Raw genomic sequence first — 19911 nt, forward strand, 5'->3', positions numbered from 1 at the left:
GCAAAATGTATGTGCTAAAATAACCACCGGTGATCTGGCAAACTCGCTAATCCAGCCCCACAGGTTCCAGCGCTGCCAGATTAGTGATAGTCAACCTGAATAATGAATTCTGATAACAGTTTTGCAAAATCAGTTGCTTAATGTTCAGTATTATTGCATCATTAAATATCTAACTTCGTTGTTGATGGTTAAAATACAATTGTATGTTTTTCAGGGTAGATGAATTGGTAAATCAGCTTCGGCCATTAATGTCAAATGAAAACATTACAGACCTTGTGAAAGCACTTCCAAAGGGAATTAGGCTTATGAAAGCTATTGTTGATACAGTAGGCAATCCTGAAGTTAGAACAATGATAGGTAATGAATAAATTTTATATACATCTAAATTTTTAATGATAATATTCTTCTGATTATATCTCAATATACTGTATTTTTATATATTTTTTTCAGAATATTATATTCTAAAACTGTACAGTGATTGAATTGTTGGTTATGTTGTTGCCCTGCTTGGTTCTTATATGAGTACAATGAATCTTAATTGACTTATTCACATCCATTCAGAATAAGATACTGATTTTAGCACCTATGAAAATAAATCAGGGACTACAAATCTGTTCTTATTATTCTGGATTTATTATAAAAGATTGCAAATCCTATTTATTCAGATAGAAAGGTATGTAATTTCTGATATATTCATTCATCTATTTCAGAGTTCAAACTTTGCATTTTCCAGTTTTTAGTAATTTTAGGAATGCCAGCATGACTTTTCTTTTAAATTGGATCCCAAAATAATAAAGATATGTGGATAATTCTCAGCAGAAAAAAAAATTATTTATATATATATATATATATTTTTTTTATAGTTATACAAAAAATAGTTTACTTGCCTAAATGTAGCCTAAATATAATGTATATGTATTGTTATATTATATTATATATAATGTTATTTTAAATGTGCACTTGTGATAGTAATAAATAAACAAAAACATTTATAAGATTTACTATGGATTGTTTCAGTTAATGGTTACTATTAACTTAAGTGCTGCTTTAATTTTTCTTCCAAATTGATAAATGTAATTGCACCATGAAAAAACTGCACAGATAACTTTCACAAAGACAATACCTTTCTAATAAAAACAATATCCAGCCATTCGTCAGTGGCAATATAGAATGAAAAGGTATTATCCCATACAGATCTTCACTTAACCAAGATGAAACCTCACTTTTGAGGAGCATTTCCATCAAACAAGAAGCAAAACTTATGGAGCATTTTGGACAATATAGCAACAGTTAACAGGCCGCCATAATGTATCACTAATATACCAATATCTAACAAGATGTTGCACACCCATAACTCTTCCCATTATTCTTCAGAGATCTGGGCCTCAGCACCAGCATGCTATTCAGAAAAGACATTTAGCATTGAATATCGGATCTTATGATGGTTAAACTGACGAGGAGGGACGTTCACTTGGAAATACCCAGTTTTAGGAAAACAACGAGACACTCTGTCGAAATTACTAATCAGAAGGGTAGATATTCCTAATATAAATGATATTATCACAGATCCCATCAGAGGAGTGCACAGAATCCTTGTCTTCCCTTCAGGATGAATTTAACAACTTTGCCTGCCTCAATACTGAGCAAATGCCATAAAATATTTCAGCGAACCTTAAATAGGCCCTCACGAACTAATTGAAAATAAAGCATGCAGAAAAATCCATGAGAATCTATATTGCAACCATGCTCAACTCGTACCTGAACTCATAAGAGGATATGTAGCAATGAAGAACCAACTGTGAAATGAAATCCTATATCTGAAGAAGCAGTGACGCTCACTTTGTATAATTGGACAGTACTATACTTATTAACCTATCTCAACAATCTGCCTTCAGCTTACCCAGATTTTTAGAATATGCCCTTTTAGAGTCTAAACTATCTAATTCTATATATATTAATTTAATTACATATGTGTATATATCAAATAATAATATGCCTTTAGCTTGCAAGCAGTACAGGGGTGAATGTTGAAAGTATTTTTCTGTTTTTAGTTAAGAAATTAAGAAAGCAGTGGTGTTATTAAAAGTGTAATAATGTTAGCACATACTATGTAACAGAATCACATGATAAACATTTTATGCAATACTTGTTTTGTCTCTTTTTTTGCAAAGTACTTGAACAGCACATGATACATCCATGGGGGATATCACTGTGTATGTATGCTCATTGCAAGGGTGAGAGGAGGCTAAGTGCATATTCAACATTCAGATTGGCTTATATGAGGGCTTGAAGAATAGGGTTGATGCCCTTGAAGGATTACAAGAGATGGACTCATTAAGCATTCAGCTGCCCAGTCGAACTCCAGCAGCAGAAAACATATCTTCCACAGCAGAGATCCTTGGTCTTGTAGGAAATAGCTATACTTGCTGACTCCATTATCAGGAAACTGGGATATATATTGTGCAAAAAGGATAGGTGGAACAGGACTAGAGTCTGCCAGGAACTTAAAGTTAATGACGTTGCAGAGCAGCTGTCATCTTTTGAGGGCATTAAAAAGTGATATTATTATATCCATTGGTACTAATGATATTAAGAGTAGGAGATCTGAGGATTTAATTAACAAGTACAAAGCAATATTGAGAAAAAAGTTGCAAGTTAGAATTGAAATGAAAGTGTCCACAATCCTACCCAGACACAATAAGCGGGGATACATGATGAGAGCCTTGTCAATAAATGAGAGACTTTGCAAGTCTTATGGATGGAGTGGAATTTTTCTTAGCATGTACCGTGCTTGTTAACAGGAGGGACTGTTTCAAGATATTCCTTGAGCAGCATGGTGCATAGGTAAACTGTTGTTTGAAGATAATAAAGCACTCAGACCTATGTTGATATCATTATGTTTATTTCTGAATTGGAAACATGTACAAAATGCAGTCAAATGTTTCATGGTATTTTCTTACCACTTCCTCAGTGACAGCTGCCTTTACAATATCACCATCATAAAAGGTCATTTCAGTCACAAGAACGTGTTAGGATTGAGATACAATCCTAACACATTGAGATATAATCCTAACATACAATCCTTTGAGATACATGTCTAGCTTAGGGAGGGGAATGTACTATTCAAGTATAATTTGTATTTTTTGGGGGTCTCCAGGATTTCTCTTATATGCCGCAGTTGCATCTGTAAGGGAAGTGCGACAATGTGGGTGTGTAGTGTATGTGTTATTCTGTTGAATGTTAAGTGCCAACACCTGGTCGCCAGCCCCCCTGACTCCCATCCCCAGCCATGTAGAGGTGTGCCAGAGACCCAAAACTAAAAGTCTTGTACTGGGGCTTCCAGGGATTATCTGGAAACTCCTAGGTAAATTATGAAAAGAAATGGGATAATAGTGGAAGAAGTAAGGAAAGGAGGGGAGAATGGGAAAGTATTAGAAAAGATGGGAGATGAAAAAGAAAGGCATCTCCCAGAAAAAGGAAGAACAACTAGTAATAATGGGAATAGAAGAGAATAAGAAGAGAGTTAGTAGACTATCCATAAACATTATAATGAGAAATCTATGTATCTAGCACTTATGGATATTGAAAAATGATATTAAAATTATAGCTGTCATCAGAACAATGCAAAAAATTACTAAATTCCGACTATAATATTTGAAACACAAAACCAGCTGTCAACCAGACAGCAAAACAATTAATAAATACACTATATTACAGAATTTTGCTTAAATAAATTCAGTCTCCTCATCCAGTGCATGTTGGAGAGAGAGAGAGAGAGAGACAGACATTAATAAGCTTCTTCTTGCATTAACTTTCAAAGAACAACTCTAAATAAAAGATAAACAGACGTTGGAGTCAGATGTGTTCAAAGCCGCTAAGTGGATTTTCTTATTTATTCATTTGAAATTATTGTTTTTCTAAAACTTTTGATTTAACTTTAATAGTATAGCATTATTTTGTGATTTTCTGATTAATCTTGTGTAATTATTCTTTATTCGGCCTTGTAATTGCATAAAAGTATCGGTAAGGGTATCAAATCCACATGTTACAAGTTGCAGCTCTGCTGAACGAGAAGTTTTTTAGCCATATTTAGCCGCTATATTGACTAATTGTTACATCAAATTATTTTCTATAAGTAGCTTATAGATCTAGTCAGGATCCTTAGTTTATTCTGAATCGAGACAGTGAAATTTGGAAGTTAATTAATACTTAAGTGTCCGTATACCGTTTGTAACATGCAGCCATTATTATACGACACAACATTATATTCCTGAACTAGATAGCTTAAGCTTAGTATAGTACAGTATATAATATAATATTGTCAATTAATCAGTAAAATCTATTAATTTTGTTAAACTTTGTTGTCAATTAAATTGTACTTTTAACTAAATACATATAACGACTTTGATTACAAACGTAACATAATTAATTAACACATATCTTGATACGGAAGTTATATAAACAGAACTCGTAGGTAATACTTGATACTGAAAAATATATATAGCATTATAACTGTGTTGGGATACAAGTTTAGGGTTATAATTTTGTACTGAAATTGAAATTAAATCGAAATCAAGACTCAGACCGGAGCAGCAAAGCATAATCTCAAGCTGATGGGAGTGCTGTGGCTCAGGGGAGAACTGAGGGGGACAGTTTCCCTCTAAATCACAGCCTTTTAAAATGCACTGCTTGCATGATGTTGTGGAGCATTCGGGAACGGGACATGATATTGCCATGGGGAATGTCTTTGGTTGTGCGTGATGTAAGGAAATCAGGCGACAACTCAGCGTTGTTATGGGCCTATATGAGAGCTTGAAGACAGGGTGGATGCCCTCGAAGGATCTAAATTGAGGGGCCCATCAACCTCTCAGCTGCCCACATCAACGCCAGAGCTTGCAATTGGTCATCACACAACACAGCGGCAACCCCCCAAGGCAGAATGCGCTGGTCCCACAGGAACTAGTAGTTGTTGGTGACTCTATTGTCAGGGAAACGGGGAACATGCTTTGTAAACAGGATAGGTGGAACAGGACCAGGGTATGTCTGCCAGGGGCAAAGGTTGATGACGTTGTAGAGTGGATATCATCTTTTAAGGGCACAAAAGGTGATATAGTTGTACACATTGGCACTAAAGAGTAAGAGACCAGCAGAATTACTTAACAAGTACAGGTCACTGTTGAAAAAAAGCTGTGAATTAGGGTTGAATTTGAAAGTGTCTGCAATTCTGCCCAGACGCGATAGGAGGGAGTATATGATGAGAGCCTTGTCGAACAATTCGGCCCTGGAAAGATTGTGCAAGGCTCAAGGGGCAGAATTTTTTTCAGCCTGCTCTGTACTTGTTAACAGGAGAGACTGCTGCTACAGGGATGGGATACACTTAAATAGAAAGGGTGCAAGAATATTTGCTGATGCTATCAAGGCAGTGTTAGGTGGGTCGGAAAACTGCTAGCTTGGGGGGATACAAGGACCAATAGATAAATAGTAGCCACTGGCAGAGGTGAAAGTGATTCTTGCACTGCTTCTATTGGAATGAGCTGCAGCCTGGAAAATAAGATGCAGGATATTTCAGAGACTGCTGGGAATCATTGGGGTACAAGTAAACACATGGGTTGTGTTAGGGTAGCTAAGAATAGGAACAGGTGCATGTATACTTGCTTGTACACCAATGCTAAGAGTTTGGTAAATAAATTTGATGAATTTGAGGTATTGCTCAAAACATCAAAGGCAGATATTGTTGGGATATCAGAGACGTGGTTTCACACAGATATGAGGAATGCAGAACTGAAATTTGGTGAGTACAATGTGTACAGAAAGGATAGACAGGATAGGAAGGGAGGAGGGGTTATGCTATTAGTTAAGAAACACATAAAATCCAAGGAAGTGAAGCCAGTCGACATCGCTAGACAGTGCAGTGTCGAGTCAGTTTGGTGTGACATAAGCATTGGGAGATCAAAATTGAGAGTAGAAGTGTGCTATAGGCCTAATGACTCTGATGAGTATAATAAGAAACTGTACAGGAAATAGTGGGCCAGTAAATCAGAGACTCTTATAATGAGGGATTTTAATTTCCCAGATATTGACTGGAATTTGTGGGTTGGTCACTCACACACTAGCAAGGCTTTTGTGGATTTATTGGATAATTGTTTTCTACGTCATCATGTTCGAGAGGCAACTAGAGGGAGTAATACTCTTGATTTGATTATCAGTAGTGATTCTTCATGCATTAAGAATCTGCAGATAAATGAACCACTAGGTGGCAGTGATCACAGTGTGCTGAAGTGGGATTTACTCAAAGAGGTAACTACCATCAGGGGTAAAGGGAAGGGTTTTGCTTTCGTAAAGGCGACTATGATGGTGTGAGACAGTATTTAAATTCTATGCAGTGGGACCAACTGATGATGTTACCAACAGCAAATTCAAAATGGAAAGCATTCAAAGAACTTATCTTCGAAGCTATTAGGCTTTACATGCCAACTAAGAAATATTGTTCAAGTTTTAGGCCTAAATGGATGTCAGATGAACTAATGAGACATATGGCAGAGAAGAAAAATGCATGGGATACATATAAATTAACATGTGACACAGAAGCCTATGATAGATATAAGTTGATCTGTAACCAAGTTACAAAGGAGGTTAGGCAGGTGAAGGCACATTTTGAGAAATCTTTGGCAAAGGATGCAAAGAAAAACAGCAAAGAGTTCTTTACTTATGTAAACTCTAGAAGGAAGGGGATGAATCAGATTGGTCCACTTGATATCAATGGTTCAACTGTTGATGATCCTGCTCAGGTAGCTAACAAACTAAATGAATATTTTGCATCAACATTCACACATGAGGAGTTATTCAGCGAGGGGAATGCCAGAGGTGTATTCAACTCTGGCAGTAAGCTAGATAATCTTGTAATAACTTAGAGTAAAGTGGAGGAGAAATTGTTGAAGATAAACACAAGAAAGGCACCTGGGGTGGATGGGATCTATCCAGTTATATTAAAGGAGGCAACAAAGGCAGTAAGCAAACCCTTAGCCATAATTATGAGAGCTTCCTTGGACTCAGGGGAGGTACCCATAGACTGGAGATGTGCAAATATGACCCCAATTCACAAAGGAGGCGCAAAGGCTGACACAAGTAATTATAGACCTGTGAGTTTAACTTCTGTTACAGGAAAATTAATGGAGGCACTGGTTAAAGAAGCACTGCATGATCATCTAGACAAGACTTCAGTTATAGCTCGGACACAGCATGGTTTTGTTAAGGGAAAGTCTTGCCTGACCAAGGCTTATTGATTGGATACTATGATGCAGTCACAAAAGAACTGGATGCAGGGAATAACTTTGATATTATATACTTGGATATTAGAAAGGCTTTTGATACTGTTGCACATGGAAGACTGCTGCACAAATTAGAGCAGGGTGGCATTGGAGGCAAATTGCTGCTGTGGATAAAGGGGTGGTTGAGGGGGAGAAGACAGAGAGTGGTTGGTTGGTGGAACAGACTCCCATCCCTTGTGGTGGAGGTTGATAGCCTAAATAAGTTTAAGGCTCAGCTGGACAGGTATTTTGAACGAACAGAGGGGTGAAGTGGAAGTGGGTTTTTTTTTTTTTTTGGCTGATGCTGCATAAGCTTGCTTTCTTGCATCAAATGCCTCTACTAATGCTAATGCTCATCGTGGACTGATGTTATTAGTGGAGTCCCTCAGGATTCAGTGTTGGGTCCATTATTGTATTTTGTATTTATAAATAATATTGATGATGGTATATCAAGCTTAATGTCCAAGTTTGCAGATGATACAAAGGTTGGCAGGGTTGTTAAGGACACTACTGACTATGCTGCTGCAACAGGATCTGGAAATGTTGAGCAGATGGGCTGAGAGTTGGCAAATGAAGTTTAACATTGACAAATGTAAAGTACTACCTATGGGAAACAGCAACCCTAGAGCAACGTATCAACTCTGTGGTACTACACTTACAGTAGTAGAGAATGAAAAGGACCTGGGGGTAATTGTGCAGGCAGATATGAAGTTCTCTGACCAGTGCAGAGAGGCTGCAAGAGTAGCTCATGGTGTCTTGTCAATGATATACAGGAATTTTTCTAGTAGGGATAAGGAGGTTTTTTTTTTTTTTTTTTTTTTTTTGATTTGGTAGTTGTTGGCGCATCGGCTTCTGTGGCCATATTGCACCTCCCAAGGTTTTTGCAGTACTTTGATCCAAGCCCGAGGCGGGAATCGAACCCGCGACCTTTGGGTTGCCGGGCAGGTACTTTACCCACTCGGCTAGCCCGGTCGGCGATAAGGAGGTGATTATTCCCTTGTATAAGGCAATGGTCAGGCTTCACCTTGAGTACTGTATACAGGTCTGGAGGCCTCATTTCAAGAAGGATGTAGAGCTGCTGGAACGAGTACAAAGAAGGGCAACAAGATTAGTGAATGGAACAAAGGGATGCTCTTACGAAGAAAGGCTTAAGTTTTGCAAATTACAGTGTCTGGAGACTAGGCACTGACAAGGTGATCTGATTGAGGTGTATAAAGCTTTGAATGGTTTGAGCATGCTCAATGCTGATGGGATTCTTCCTCTTGCTCAGAATAATCACCTGAGAGGGCATAAATTCAAATTTCCGCACATCTATCCTACATAGGATAGATGTGCGGAAATTTGCCTTTAGACAGTGGGTAGTTGTTTGGTAGAACAGACTTCTTTCCCTTGTTGTGGAAGTTGATAGCCTAAATAAATTTAAGGCTCAACTGGACAGGTATTTCGAATGAAAGGAGGAGTGAAGTGGAAGTGTTTTTTTTTTTTTTTTTTTGGCTGATGCTGCATAAGCTTGCTTTCTTGCATCATATGCCTCTACTGATCCTAATGCTAAAAGACTGGAATATACACAATTTAAGTATAGAATTAACTCAGAGTTAATCACACTTCAATATCCACAATTAAATCTAATACAATATCCCCAATTAAGTCTAATACAACTGTGTAATTCTTCATGTAATGCTATAAGATACTGAACTCCTAAAGGAGTTACCATCCAACTTAAAGGACTCAGTCAGAGAATAAACACAACATATCATCAGTACCTTTGTATATCATCAACAATTAGTTACCTCTATACTAAGATTTAAACCAAGCATATATAATTTCAGCTTTAACATCAATTACCATATTCAGTATTTTTCCAGACAACAGCATCTATATATTACAATTAAACACCAACAGCCAATTCAATAAGTATTGACAAGTGTCATAACCCATTCAAGAATTTATATTTTTAACAAGCACTATCAGTCAGTCCAACCAAAAATCAAAGATCACTAATACCGCAAGGCCAATCTAATTATTGACCTAAGCCCAATCAGAATTATCCAGAATCTTGACCATTACAGGGGTAATAACTAAAAACAGATCAGTCCAATGACTCAATTGACCAGGTTTCTGTCAGAATGTTCCAGTAATCATTGTCAATTATCAAATATATACACTATTTACATCAAATTGATAGGTAGAGCAACAAACTTTGTACACTGGTGTGCAAAACTTAAGGACCAACACTATTTCTAAAGGTTACAGCCACAAAATTAAACGAAACAGCCTGTGGCAATTTGCATAACTGGGACCCTTCAGTAGAAAGCTGGTGCACATGCAAAATATTGAATCATGATGAGAGGGCTCACATAAACAGATAAAAGCAGCAGTTCAGCAGTTATGTGCAAATTACTGAATGGTGAGCACGATTGTTACAGACATTCGATTGGTTTCATACAGTGCTACACACAACAAAATGGTCAGTAGACAACATCTGGATGACTTTAACCAGGTTAGAATAATTGGAAAGCTTGAGGAAAGTCGAAGTGCAAGGAGTGTGGCTGCAGAGTTCGGTATCGTCCATAGCATCATCTCACGTGTGTGGTCGGCCTTCAGAACGACACGTACAGCTGTTCGAAGGGCCAGTGGTGGTCATCCACAAAAAAAAACGCCCAATGATGACCGCTATATACTCCTCCAGGCCAAGTGGGACCAACACCAGACAGTGGGATCCATTGCAAACCAGCTGCACAGGATGCAGGATATCATGGTTTACTGTGGCCAGGGGACTCCACAAAGGTGGACTGTTTGCCTGATGGCCAGTACTCTGTGTCCCTTTAACACCTGCCCATTGGAGACACCATTTACAGTAGTGCATCGAACACAAGGACCGGACAGCAGTGCAATGGAGTAAGGTACTCTTTACTGATGAGAGTAGATCCAGTTTCAGCAGTGATTCTGGACATCAGCTAATCTGGCGAGAGGTTGGCACATGGTATCACCCCCGCAAACATCACTGAAAGGGATTGATATAGCGGTCGAGGTGTTCTTGTCTGGGGAGGTGTTATCTTGGATGGATGTACACAACTCCAGATACTGGAAGGTGGTACTATAGCCGGTGCACGCTATTGTACTGAGGTAATCCTTCCCCACATGCGTCTATTCTGAGGTGCCATTGGCCCCGAGTTCATGTTACACCCCATTGCACTGCAGCTGTTGATATGCTTTTGAAAAGTGAGGACATTGTTCGTATGGATTGGCCTGCCCATTCTGCCGATCTAAATCCCATCAAACACATATGGGATGCTCTGGGGAGACGCCTAGTGGCATGTCCACACCCACCAGAAAATATTCACCAGCGAAGATGGTGCTGACGGAGGAATGGACGATGTTACCACAAGAACTTATCAACAACAACATTGTTCTAAGTATGGACAGGCTGTGCAAAGCCTGCATCGACATTAGGGGTGGCCATGTCTCCTACTGAGGAGCACCTCTTCCCTTTGTTCCATCTTTGGCAGTGATGCATCTGTATCATGGTAGCCAGTGCTATGTTGACATTTTTGAATAAAGTCCCTCTGTACCGTTTTGTTTCCATTGTTGTATCAGTGTTGTTTCCTTCATCATTTCTGTACCTCACGAGGTTCCTTTGGTATGCTTTTCCAAAGTCCAGGCCACTCCTATAAGATACTACAGGTGAAAACCTGACTGGTCCTTAAGTTTTGCAAACCAGTGTAGTTCTAAACACAATGATCACTTAGCACATCAGACTTTCCATGACAGATATTTTATTTCCACCACCAATGAATTGAATACAATTAGGTACAATTATTAGTACAATTATTAGTACAATTATTACAATTATTAGTACAGTTATTACAATTATTAGTACAATTATTACAATTATTAGTACAATTAGGTACAATTATTGAATAAATTAGGTCAAATTCTGTTTGTAACATACACAGCATACATGTTTGTCCAACAATTGTTAGAACTGGCATTCAGGATCCTTCTACAACTCGGCAATAAATATCAACTTATTAATTAACTGTACCAAATAATTGCTGGGGCTGAACTAGGGGCTCAGCAGACAATTTTTTTTTTTTTTTTTTTTAACTATGATGGATATACATAAAGCCAATCCAGACAGCCATCAAGTATTAATATTAAATATCCAAGTGAGTATTTACAATTCTTTTCCTCCTAGTAAAAAACCTATCTGAAAAATTTGCTAAAACAAGAAAATTTTCTTTATTGATCATCGCCGGTTGTGCTAGGTCTTCATGATTATAAACACTAGTTATAACCTGCATTCAAATTCTTAAATCTAAATATAAATTATAGTCAAATAGTAAATGCTTGACTGTTTCATGTTACCACAAGGACATAAAGGAGTAACTGAAAGACCAAAAACATCTAACTTAGAATTAATACTACCATGTCCGGTCAGTAGGAATGTAGTATTCAATCCAGGACAAAACTAATTAGTTTGTTTGTTAAACTCAAAAACATTTGGAATAAATTTGTAAGTCAACCTACTGAAATAAATGAATGACCTGCATAAATGATCTGCAGCAGACCATTCTGCCTGCCAATCCTGCATAAATTCATTCCTGATACAAACCATATCTAACTTTTCAGAGACATTCAGGTCAATTATGTAATTACCAACTCTAGCAGGCAAATTTCTACACCTGTGGTATAATAAATATTGAGTCATAATTTCATACTGAACTGGAAAAATTCCAGTTCAGTATGAAATTACACTTGCAAAGCAATAGTAGATACAGTTGTACAGGTTTGCAATATTGCTAATAAGAAAAAGTGCTGTGCTTGAGTAAGATTTTTTCTAACTGTGAGATGATTTAACTGTGAGATGTGCCAAGTACCATCCGAATTGGCCCAATACTTGCTGAGTAATTCATGTTTAAGTTTTGGGGTGATGATGTTCTTGTCTGTCTTCTCTGTTCTGTATTTGTACGCTATATCGTACGTGGCTGTGGCTATACCGTGCGGAGCTCTGGTCCCTGCTTTAACTATTGCGATCCCCAGATGCCCGTATGTATGCTGCCGACTTCAATTGCGCTTTTCCTGCCAATTCCTTTGTTTGGGCATTGGGGAAGAAGGCAATATGTCCACTTGTCTTGTTGTTGTTTTTTTGAACCGGCCGCGTGGCCAAGCAGCTATTTCCGTTTTCCGGCGTCCACTTACACCGTTCCTATATTGGAGGTGTTCCCAGTGTGACATCATAGGTGGCACGGACGCCTATGATAGATACAAGTTGATCTGTAACCAAGTTACAAAGGAGGTTAGGCAGGCGAAGGCGGATTACGAGAGATCCTTGGCAAGGGATGCGAAGAAAAACAGCAAAGAGTTCTTTACTTATGTAAACTCTAGAAGGAAGGGGATGAATCAGATTGGTCCACTTGAGATCGATGGGTCAACTGTTGATGACCCTGCTCGGGTAGCTAACAAACTAAATGAATATTTTGCATCGACATTCACACATGAGGAGTTATTCAGCGAGGGGAATGCCAGAGGTGTATTCAACTCTAGCAGTAAGCTAGAGAATCTTGTAATAACTGAGAGCAAAGTGGAGGAGAAATTGTTGAAGATAAACACAAGAAAGGCACCTGGGGTGGATGGGATCTATCCAGTTATATTAAAGGAGGCAGCAAAGGAGGTAAGCAAACCCTTAGCCATAATTATGAGAGCTTCCTTGGACTCAGGGGAGGTACCCATTGACTGGAGATGTGCAAATGTGACCCCAATTCACAAAGGGGGATCAAAGGCTGACACAAGTAATTATAGACCTGTGAGTTTAACTTCTGTTCCCGGAAAATTAATGGAGGCACTGGTGAAAGAAGCACTGCAGGATCATCTAGACAAGACTTCAGTTATAGCTAGGACACAGCATGGTTTTGTTAAGGGGAAGTCTTGCCTGACCAATTTGATTGGATACTATGATGCAGTCACAAAAGAACTGGATGCAGGGAATAACTTTGATATTATATACTTGGATCTTAGAAAGGCTTTTGATACTGTTGCACATGGAAGACTGCTGCACAAATTGGAGCAGTGTGGCATTGGAGGCAAGTTGCTGCTATGGATAAAGGGGTGGTTGAGGGGGAGAAGACAGAGAGTGGTAATCAATGGACACTGCTCATCGTGGACTAATGTTATTAGTGGAGTCTCTCAGGGTTCAGTATTGGGGCCTTTATTGTTTTCTGTATTTATAAATGATATTGATGATGGTATATCAGGCTTAATGTCCAAGTTTGCAGACGATACGAAGGTTGGCAGGGTTGTCAAGGACACTACTGACACTATGCTGCTGCAACAGGATTTGGAAAGGTTGAGCAGATGGGCTTCGAGGTGGCAAATGAAGTTTAACATTGACAAATGTAAAGTACTACATATGGGAAACAGCAACCCCAGAGCAACGTATCAACTCTGTGGTACTACACTGACAGTGGTAGAGAATGAAAGGGACCTGGGGGTGGTGGTGCAGGCAGATATGAAGTTCTCTGAGCAGTGCAGACGAGCTGCAAGAGTAGCTCATGGTGTATTGTCAATGATATATAGGAATTTTTCTAGCAGGGATAAGGAGGTGATTATTCCCTTGTATAAGGCAATGGTCAGGCCACACCTAGAGTACTGTATACAGGCCTGGAGGCCTCATTTCAGGAAGGATGTAGAGCTGCTGGAACGAGTACAGAGAAGGGCAACTAGATTGGTGAATGGGACAAAGGGGTTCTCTTACGAAGAAAGGCTTAAGTTTTGCAAATTACAGTGTCTGGAAACTAGGCACCAGCGGGGTGATCTGATAGAGGTGTACAAAGCCTTGAATGGTTTGAGCATGCTCAATGCTGATGGGATTCTTCCTCTAGCTCAGAAAAATCACCTGAGAGGGCATAAATTCAAATTGAGGAAAGACAGATGTAGGATAGATGTGCGGAAATTTGCCTTTAGCCAGCGGGTGGTTGGTGGGTGGAACAGACTTCCATCCCTTGTCGTGGAAGTTGATAGCCTAAATAAGTTTAAGGCTCAGCTGGACAGGTATTTCGAACGAACAGAGGGGTGAAGTGGAAGTGGTTATTTTTATTTATTTATGTTACTTTTTTTTTTTTTTTTTTTTTTTTTTTGGCTGATGCTGCATAAGCTTGCTTTCTTGCATCAAATGCCTCTACTAATGCTAATGCTAATGCTAATGATTTACTTTATGACCCCAAGCAGGGCCGCCGCAAGTGGGTATGCGAGGTAAGCATCGCTTACGGTGGCAGTTTAAGAGGGCATCAATTTTTATTCTAATTGGTTAACACTTATCACTACTCAACATTTAAGGTAAAAAATTTTATTTTGCTTACTGCAGCACATAGGAATGCAGTGCTACTGACCAGAAGCCCTGGCAGTGTAAAAAATAATGGGAAGAAATATACACTGATAGTATAATTTTAATGTCGACAATTTAATTCCCCAAGTACTCTTGCTTAGTCTGATAATTTTACCTGTTATGGCTTTTATTTTATGTAGAATATATTTAGTACAAGAGACAAAATTCAATCTATCATCCAACATGATGCCCAAATACTTGTAAGTGCGTTCTAATTTGATAGACTGACCATACACTTTAATAGTGGGAGGCTGGTTAACATTTAAGTGACCCTTTAATAACATTTGTTTTGTTTTGGGAATTGAAATTTCCAATTTGTGTATTTGACACCATGAATTCAGATCCTCTAAGACGTCATTAGATCTTTCTTCCAATTCTGGTCTAGAGTCTCCAAAAATTAATATGAGTCTGGTCTAGAGTCTCCAGGTCGTTGGCATATGCAATTTTCTGCACCCTATGATCTACTGTGGTAAGCCACCCATCAAGGACCACGTTCCAACAGATAGGACTGAGAACAGATCCTTGAGGACAGCCCCTAGTGACCTGACAAGATCCTGACGATATAACAGACTTCTATCCTGAAAATAATCTGTAATTAAACGATATAGTGGAGCTGACACCCCAGCCTCCCTGAACCTCGGCAGGATGCTTTGCAGGATCGGAAAATTGCTAGCTTGGAGGGATTCACAGACTAATAGGTTAACAGTAGCCGCAGGCAGAGGTGGAAATGATTCTTGCACTGCTTCTATTGGAATGAGCAGCAGCCCAGAAAGCCAGTTGCTGGGGATTTCAGGAACTGCTGGAGGCCATGAAACAAGTAAATACATGGGCTGAGTTAGAGTAACTAAGAGTAAAAAAAGGTGCATGTATACTTACATGTACACCAATACTAGGAGTATAGTAAACAAATTTGATGAATTTGAAGTGCTGGTTAAGACATCCAAGGCAGATATTGTTGGAATATCAGATACTTGGTGCCACTCAGATATAAGGGATGCAGAATTTGAATTTGGGGAGTACAATGTGTACAGGAAGGATAGACAGAATAGGAAGGGAGGAGGGGTTATGCTGTTAGTTAAGAAACACATAAAATCTAAGAAAGTGCATCCAGTTGACATAGATGGACAGTGCAATGTTTAGTCAGTTTAGTATGACATAAGCACTGTCTGGAAAGCAAAAATGAGGGTTGGAGTTTGTTATAGGTCTAATGACTCTGATGAGTACAATGAACAGTCATACAGAGAAATAGTGGGCCTGTAAATCAGAGTGTCTTATAATGGGGGATTTTAACTTCCCAGATATAGACTGTAACTTGTGGGTTGGTCACTTGCACACTAGAAGGCTTTTGTGGATTTATTGGATGATTGTTTTCTGCAGCAGCATGTTAGAGAGGCAACAAGAGGGAGTAACACTCTTGATCTGATTATCAGCAGTGATTATTCATGCATTAAGAATTTACAGATAAAGGAACGACTAGGTAGCAGTGATCACAGTGTACTGATGTGGATTTTAGTTAAAGATGTAACTACCATCAGGGATAAAGGGAAGGGTTTTTGCTTTCGTAAAGGTGACTACAGTGTTCTCAGAGATCAACACAGAAGCCTATGGTAGATAAAAGCCAGTCTGTAATCAAGTCACAAAGGAGGTTAGGCAAGCAAAGGCAGATTATGAAAAATCTTTGGCAAAGGATGCAAAGAAAAACAACAGACTTCTTTACTTATATAAACACTAAAAGGAAGCGGATGAATCAGATTGGTCCTCTTGATATCAGTGGTTTGACTGTAGATGATCATTATCAGACAGCTGCCAAACTAAATGAATATTTTGCATCTACATTCACACATGAGGAGTCATTCAAGGAGGAGAGAGCCAGATGTTATCAAACTCTACCAGGAAGTTAAATGATTTTGTAATAACTGAGAGCAAAGTGGAGGAGAAATTGTTGAAGTTAAACATACGAAACGCACCTAGGGTGGATGGGATCTATCCAGTTATGTTAAAGGAGGCAGCAAAGGAAGTAAGCAAAACTTTAACTATAATTATGAGAGCATCCTTGGACGGGGGAAGTCCCCACTGACTGGAGATGTGCAAATGTATCTCCAATTCACAAAGGGGGATCAAAGGGTGAAACAAATAATTACAGACCTGTTAGTTTGACTTCTGTTCCAAGGAAAATAATGCAGTCACTGGTTAAAGAAGCATTGCGGGATTATTTAGACAAGACTACAGCAGTAATTCAGACACAGCGTGGGTTTGTCAGGAGGAAGTCTTGTCTGATCAATTTGATTGGATACCATGATATCATCACAAAGGAACTGGATGCAAAAAATAATTTTGATATCATATTCTTGGATTTCAGAAAGCCAATTTTTTGATACTGTTGCACATGGAAGACTACTGTACAAATTGGAGCAATATGGCATTAAGGGCAGGTTGCTATAATGGATAAACGGATGGTTGAGTGGGAGAAGACAGAGTAGTGGTCAATGGGTACTACTCTACGTGGATTAATGTTATTAGTGGTGTCCCCCATGGTTCGATGCTGGGCCCATTGTTGTTTTGTATATTTGTCAATGATATTGATGAAGGTATATCAAGCTTAATATCAAAGTTTGCAGATGATACTAAGGTTGGCAGGATTGTTAATAACAGTAATGTCAGTATGCTGCTGCTGCAACAGGATCTGGAAAAGGTGGGTAGATGGTCTGAGAAGTGGCAACTGAAGTTTAACATTCACAAATGCAAAGTACTGCATATAGGTAGCAGTAACCCCAGAGAAATGTACCAACTATGTGGTGTTACACTCAGGGTAGTGGAGTGAAAGAGAACTTGGGGTAATTGTGCAGTTAGATATGAAGTTTTCTGAGCAGTGCAGACAGGCTGCCAGAGTAGGCCGTGGGGTCTTGTCAATGATATACAGGAATTTTGCAAGCAGGTATAAGGAGGTGATTATCCCCTTGTATAAGGCAATGGTCAGGCCACACCTTGAGTACTGCACACAGGTCTGGAAGCCTAATTTTAGGAAGGATGTAGAGTTGTTAGAATGAGTACAGAGAAGGACAACAAGACTGGTGAAAGGAACAAAGGGGTGCTTATGAAGAAAGGCTTAAGTTCTGCAATTTTTTTTTTTTTTTTCGCTTCTGGAGACTAGGCACCTGTGCGGCGATCTGATTGAGGTGTATAAGGCCTTGAATGGATTGAGCAGGTTTAATGCTGATGGGATTCTTCCTCTTGCTCAGATTACAAACCTGAGGGGGCATATAATCAAACTGTGGAAAGACAGTTGTATAATTGATGTGTGAAAGTTTGCCTTTGGCCAGCGGGTAGTTGATTGCTGGAACAAACTTCCATCTGTTGTTGTGGTAGTTGATAGCTTAAATAAATTCATGGCAGAACTAGACAAACATTTGGAATGAATGGATTAGTGAAATGGGAATTTTTTTTTTTTTTTTGGCTGATGCAGTATAAGCTTGCTTTCTTGCATCGTGTGCCTCTACTAATGCGAATGCTAAAGGTAGGCAGCAAAGGAAATAAGCAAACCCTTAGCTATAATTATGAGGGCATCCTTGGATTCAGAAAAGGTTCCCATGGACTGGAGATGTGTGATTGTATCCTCAATTCACAAAGGGTAATCAAAGGGTGATATGAATAATTACAGACCTATTTGCTTAACATCTGCTCCAGGGAAAATAATAGAATCACTAGTTAAATAAAGAAATGTAGGATCATTTGGACAGGCATGCAGTTATACTTTTGACTCAGCATGGATTTGTCAAGGGACAGTCTTGTCTGACTAAACTGATAGGTTACTATAATACAGTGACCAAGAAACTGGATGCAAAAAATAATTTTGGCATCATATACTTAGATTTCAGAAAGACTTTTAATACTTTTGCACATAAAAACGGCCGTACAAACTGAAGCAATGTGGCATTAAGGGCAACTTACTGCTATGGATAAAAGGGTTTTAAAGTGGAAAAAGACAGAGTGCTTATCAATGAGCCTGCTCTTCATGGACTAATATTATTAGTGGAGTTTCCCAGGGTTCAGTGCTGAGTCCATATTGCTTTCAATATATATCAGTGATATTGATGAAGGCATATCAGGCTTAATGCCTAAGTTTGCATATGATACAAAGGTTGACAAGGTGGTTAATAACAGTCATCAAGGTGAGCTACTACAACAAGATCTAGGAAAATTGGTTTGAAGTTTAAAATTGATAAATGCAAAGTACAGCATATGGGTAGCAGTAAACCAAGAGTAATTTATCAACTCAGGTTGGTGGAAAATGAAAAAGACATGAGGGTAACTGTGAAGTCAGATATTTAGGTCTCTGAGCAGTGTAGACAAGCGGCCAGAACAGGTCATGGGGTTTTGTCAGTGATATACAGAAACTTTGCTAGCAGGAATAAGGAAGTAATTATCCCATTCTACAAGGCAATGGTCAGGTCACATCTTCAGTAGTGTATACATGTCTGGAGGCCTCACTTTAGGAAGGATGTAAAGCTGCAGAGAAGGGCAACCAGATTGCTGAAGGGAACAAATGGATGCTCTTACCTATAAAGGTTTCAGTTCTGTAAATTACGGATGCTGTAATTTACAGAACTGAATTACTTGCAGGGGGTTATCTGATTGAGTTGTTTAAGGCCTTGAATGGATTGAGTAAGCTAAATATTAATGGCATTCTTTCTCTTTCTGAGACTATACACATGAGGGGCATACTTTGATTGTACGTTGATCATTATATAGGAGTTGAAGGGCAATTTTCCACATGAGCAACATGATATAAGTTTGAAAGGTTAAACACTGCAGTAATCTCACCTCCTGTTATTTAATTTTTATATATATATATATTTTTTTTTCTATTTCTGTTTTGGAGTTTACTGGTGTTTAGTTAGTTTATTATTATTTGCCCTGTATGTCAAAAAGTGAAAACTGTCATTTAGTAAATTATTTCTGATTCATTCAATGTGGTGTTCTATCTTTCATAGTACATGCTTTTTATTTTAACCTGGTAGTGGTATTACCTATCTTTTTTAAAATGAGTATTGTTGCTTTTCATGACAGACATAAAAATTTAATTTTAATATTTAAAAAAAAATAGCTTGAAGTGTACTAATGACCTGTTACCAACAGATTACAATGCTTCTTAATTTTATTTTTCTATTTTTTTTTAATAAATATTCAATAAAAAATAATTTGTTTTTCATTCACTAAAAA

The 19911-nt window shown here is 38.5% G+C and overlaps 1 protein-coding gene across 5 annotated transcripts in view; it reads left to right on the forward strand.

Moving 5' to 3' along the window:
- Positions 1-19911, forward strand: part of LOC150082988 (uncharacterized) — a 1785507-nt gene that overhangs the window by 140287 nt on the left and 1625309 nt on the right. For all 5 annotated transcript variants that reach the window (XM_090377722.1, XM_090377724.1, XM_090377725.1 and 2 more), the window contains exon 5: positions 215-357. In XM_090377722.1, the coding sequence (XP_090233848.1) occupies positions 215-357 (143 nt within the window). The remainder of the gene's footprint in view (positions 1-214; positions 358-19911) is intronic.

The sequence above is a fragment of the Mastigoproctus giganteus genome, chromosome 7 (genome assembly GCF_048544385.1).
Source record: "Mastigoproctus giganteus isolate SK-2022 chromosome 7, ASM4854438v1, whole genome shotgun sequence".
In the NCBI taxonomy this organism is placed as follows: Eukaryota; Metazoa; Arthropoda; class Arachnida; order Uropygi; family Thelyphonidae; genus Mastigoproctus; species Mastigoproctus giganteus.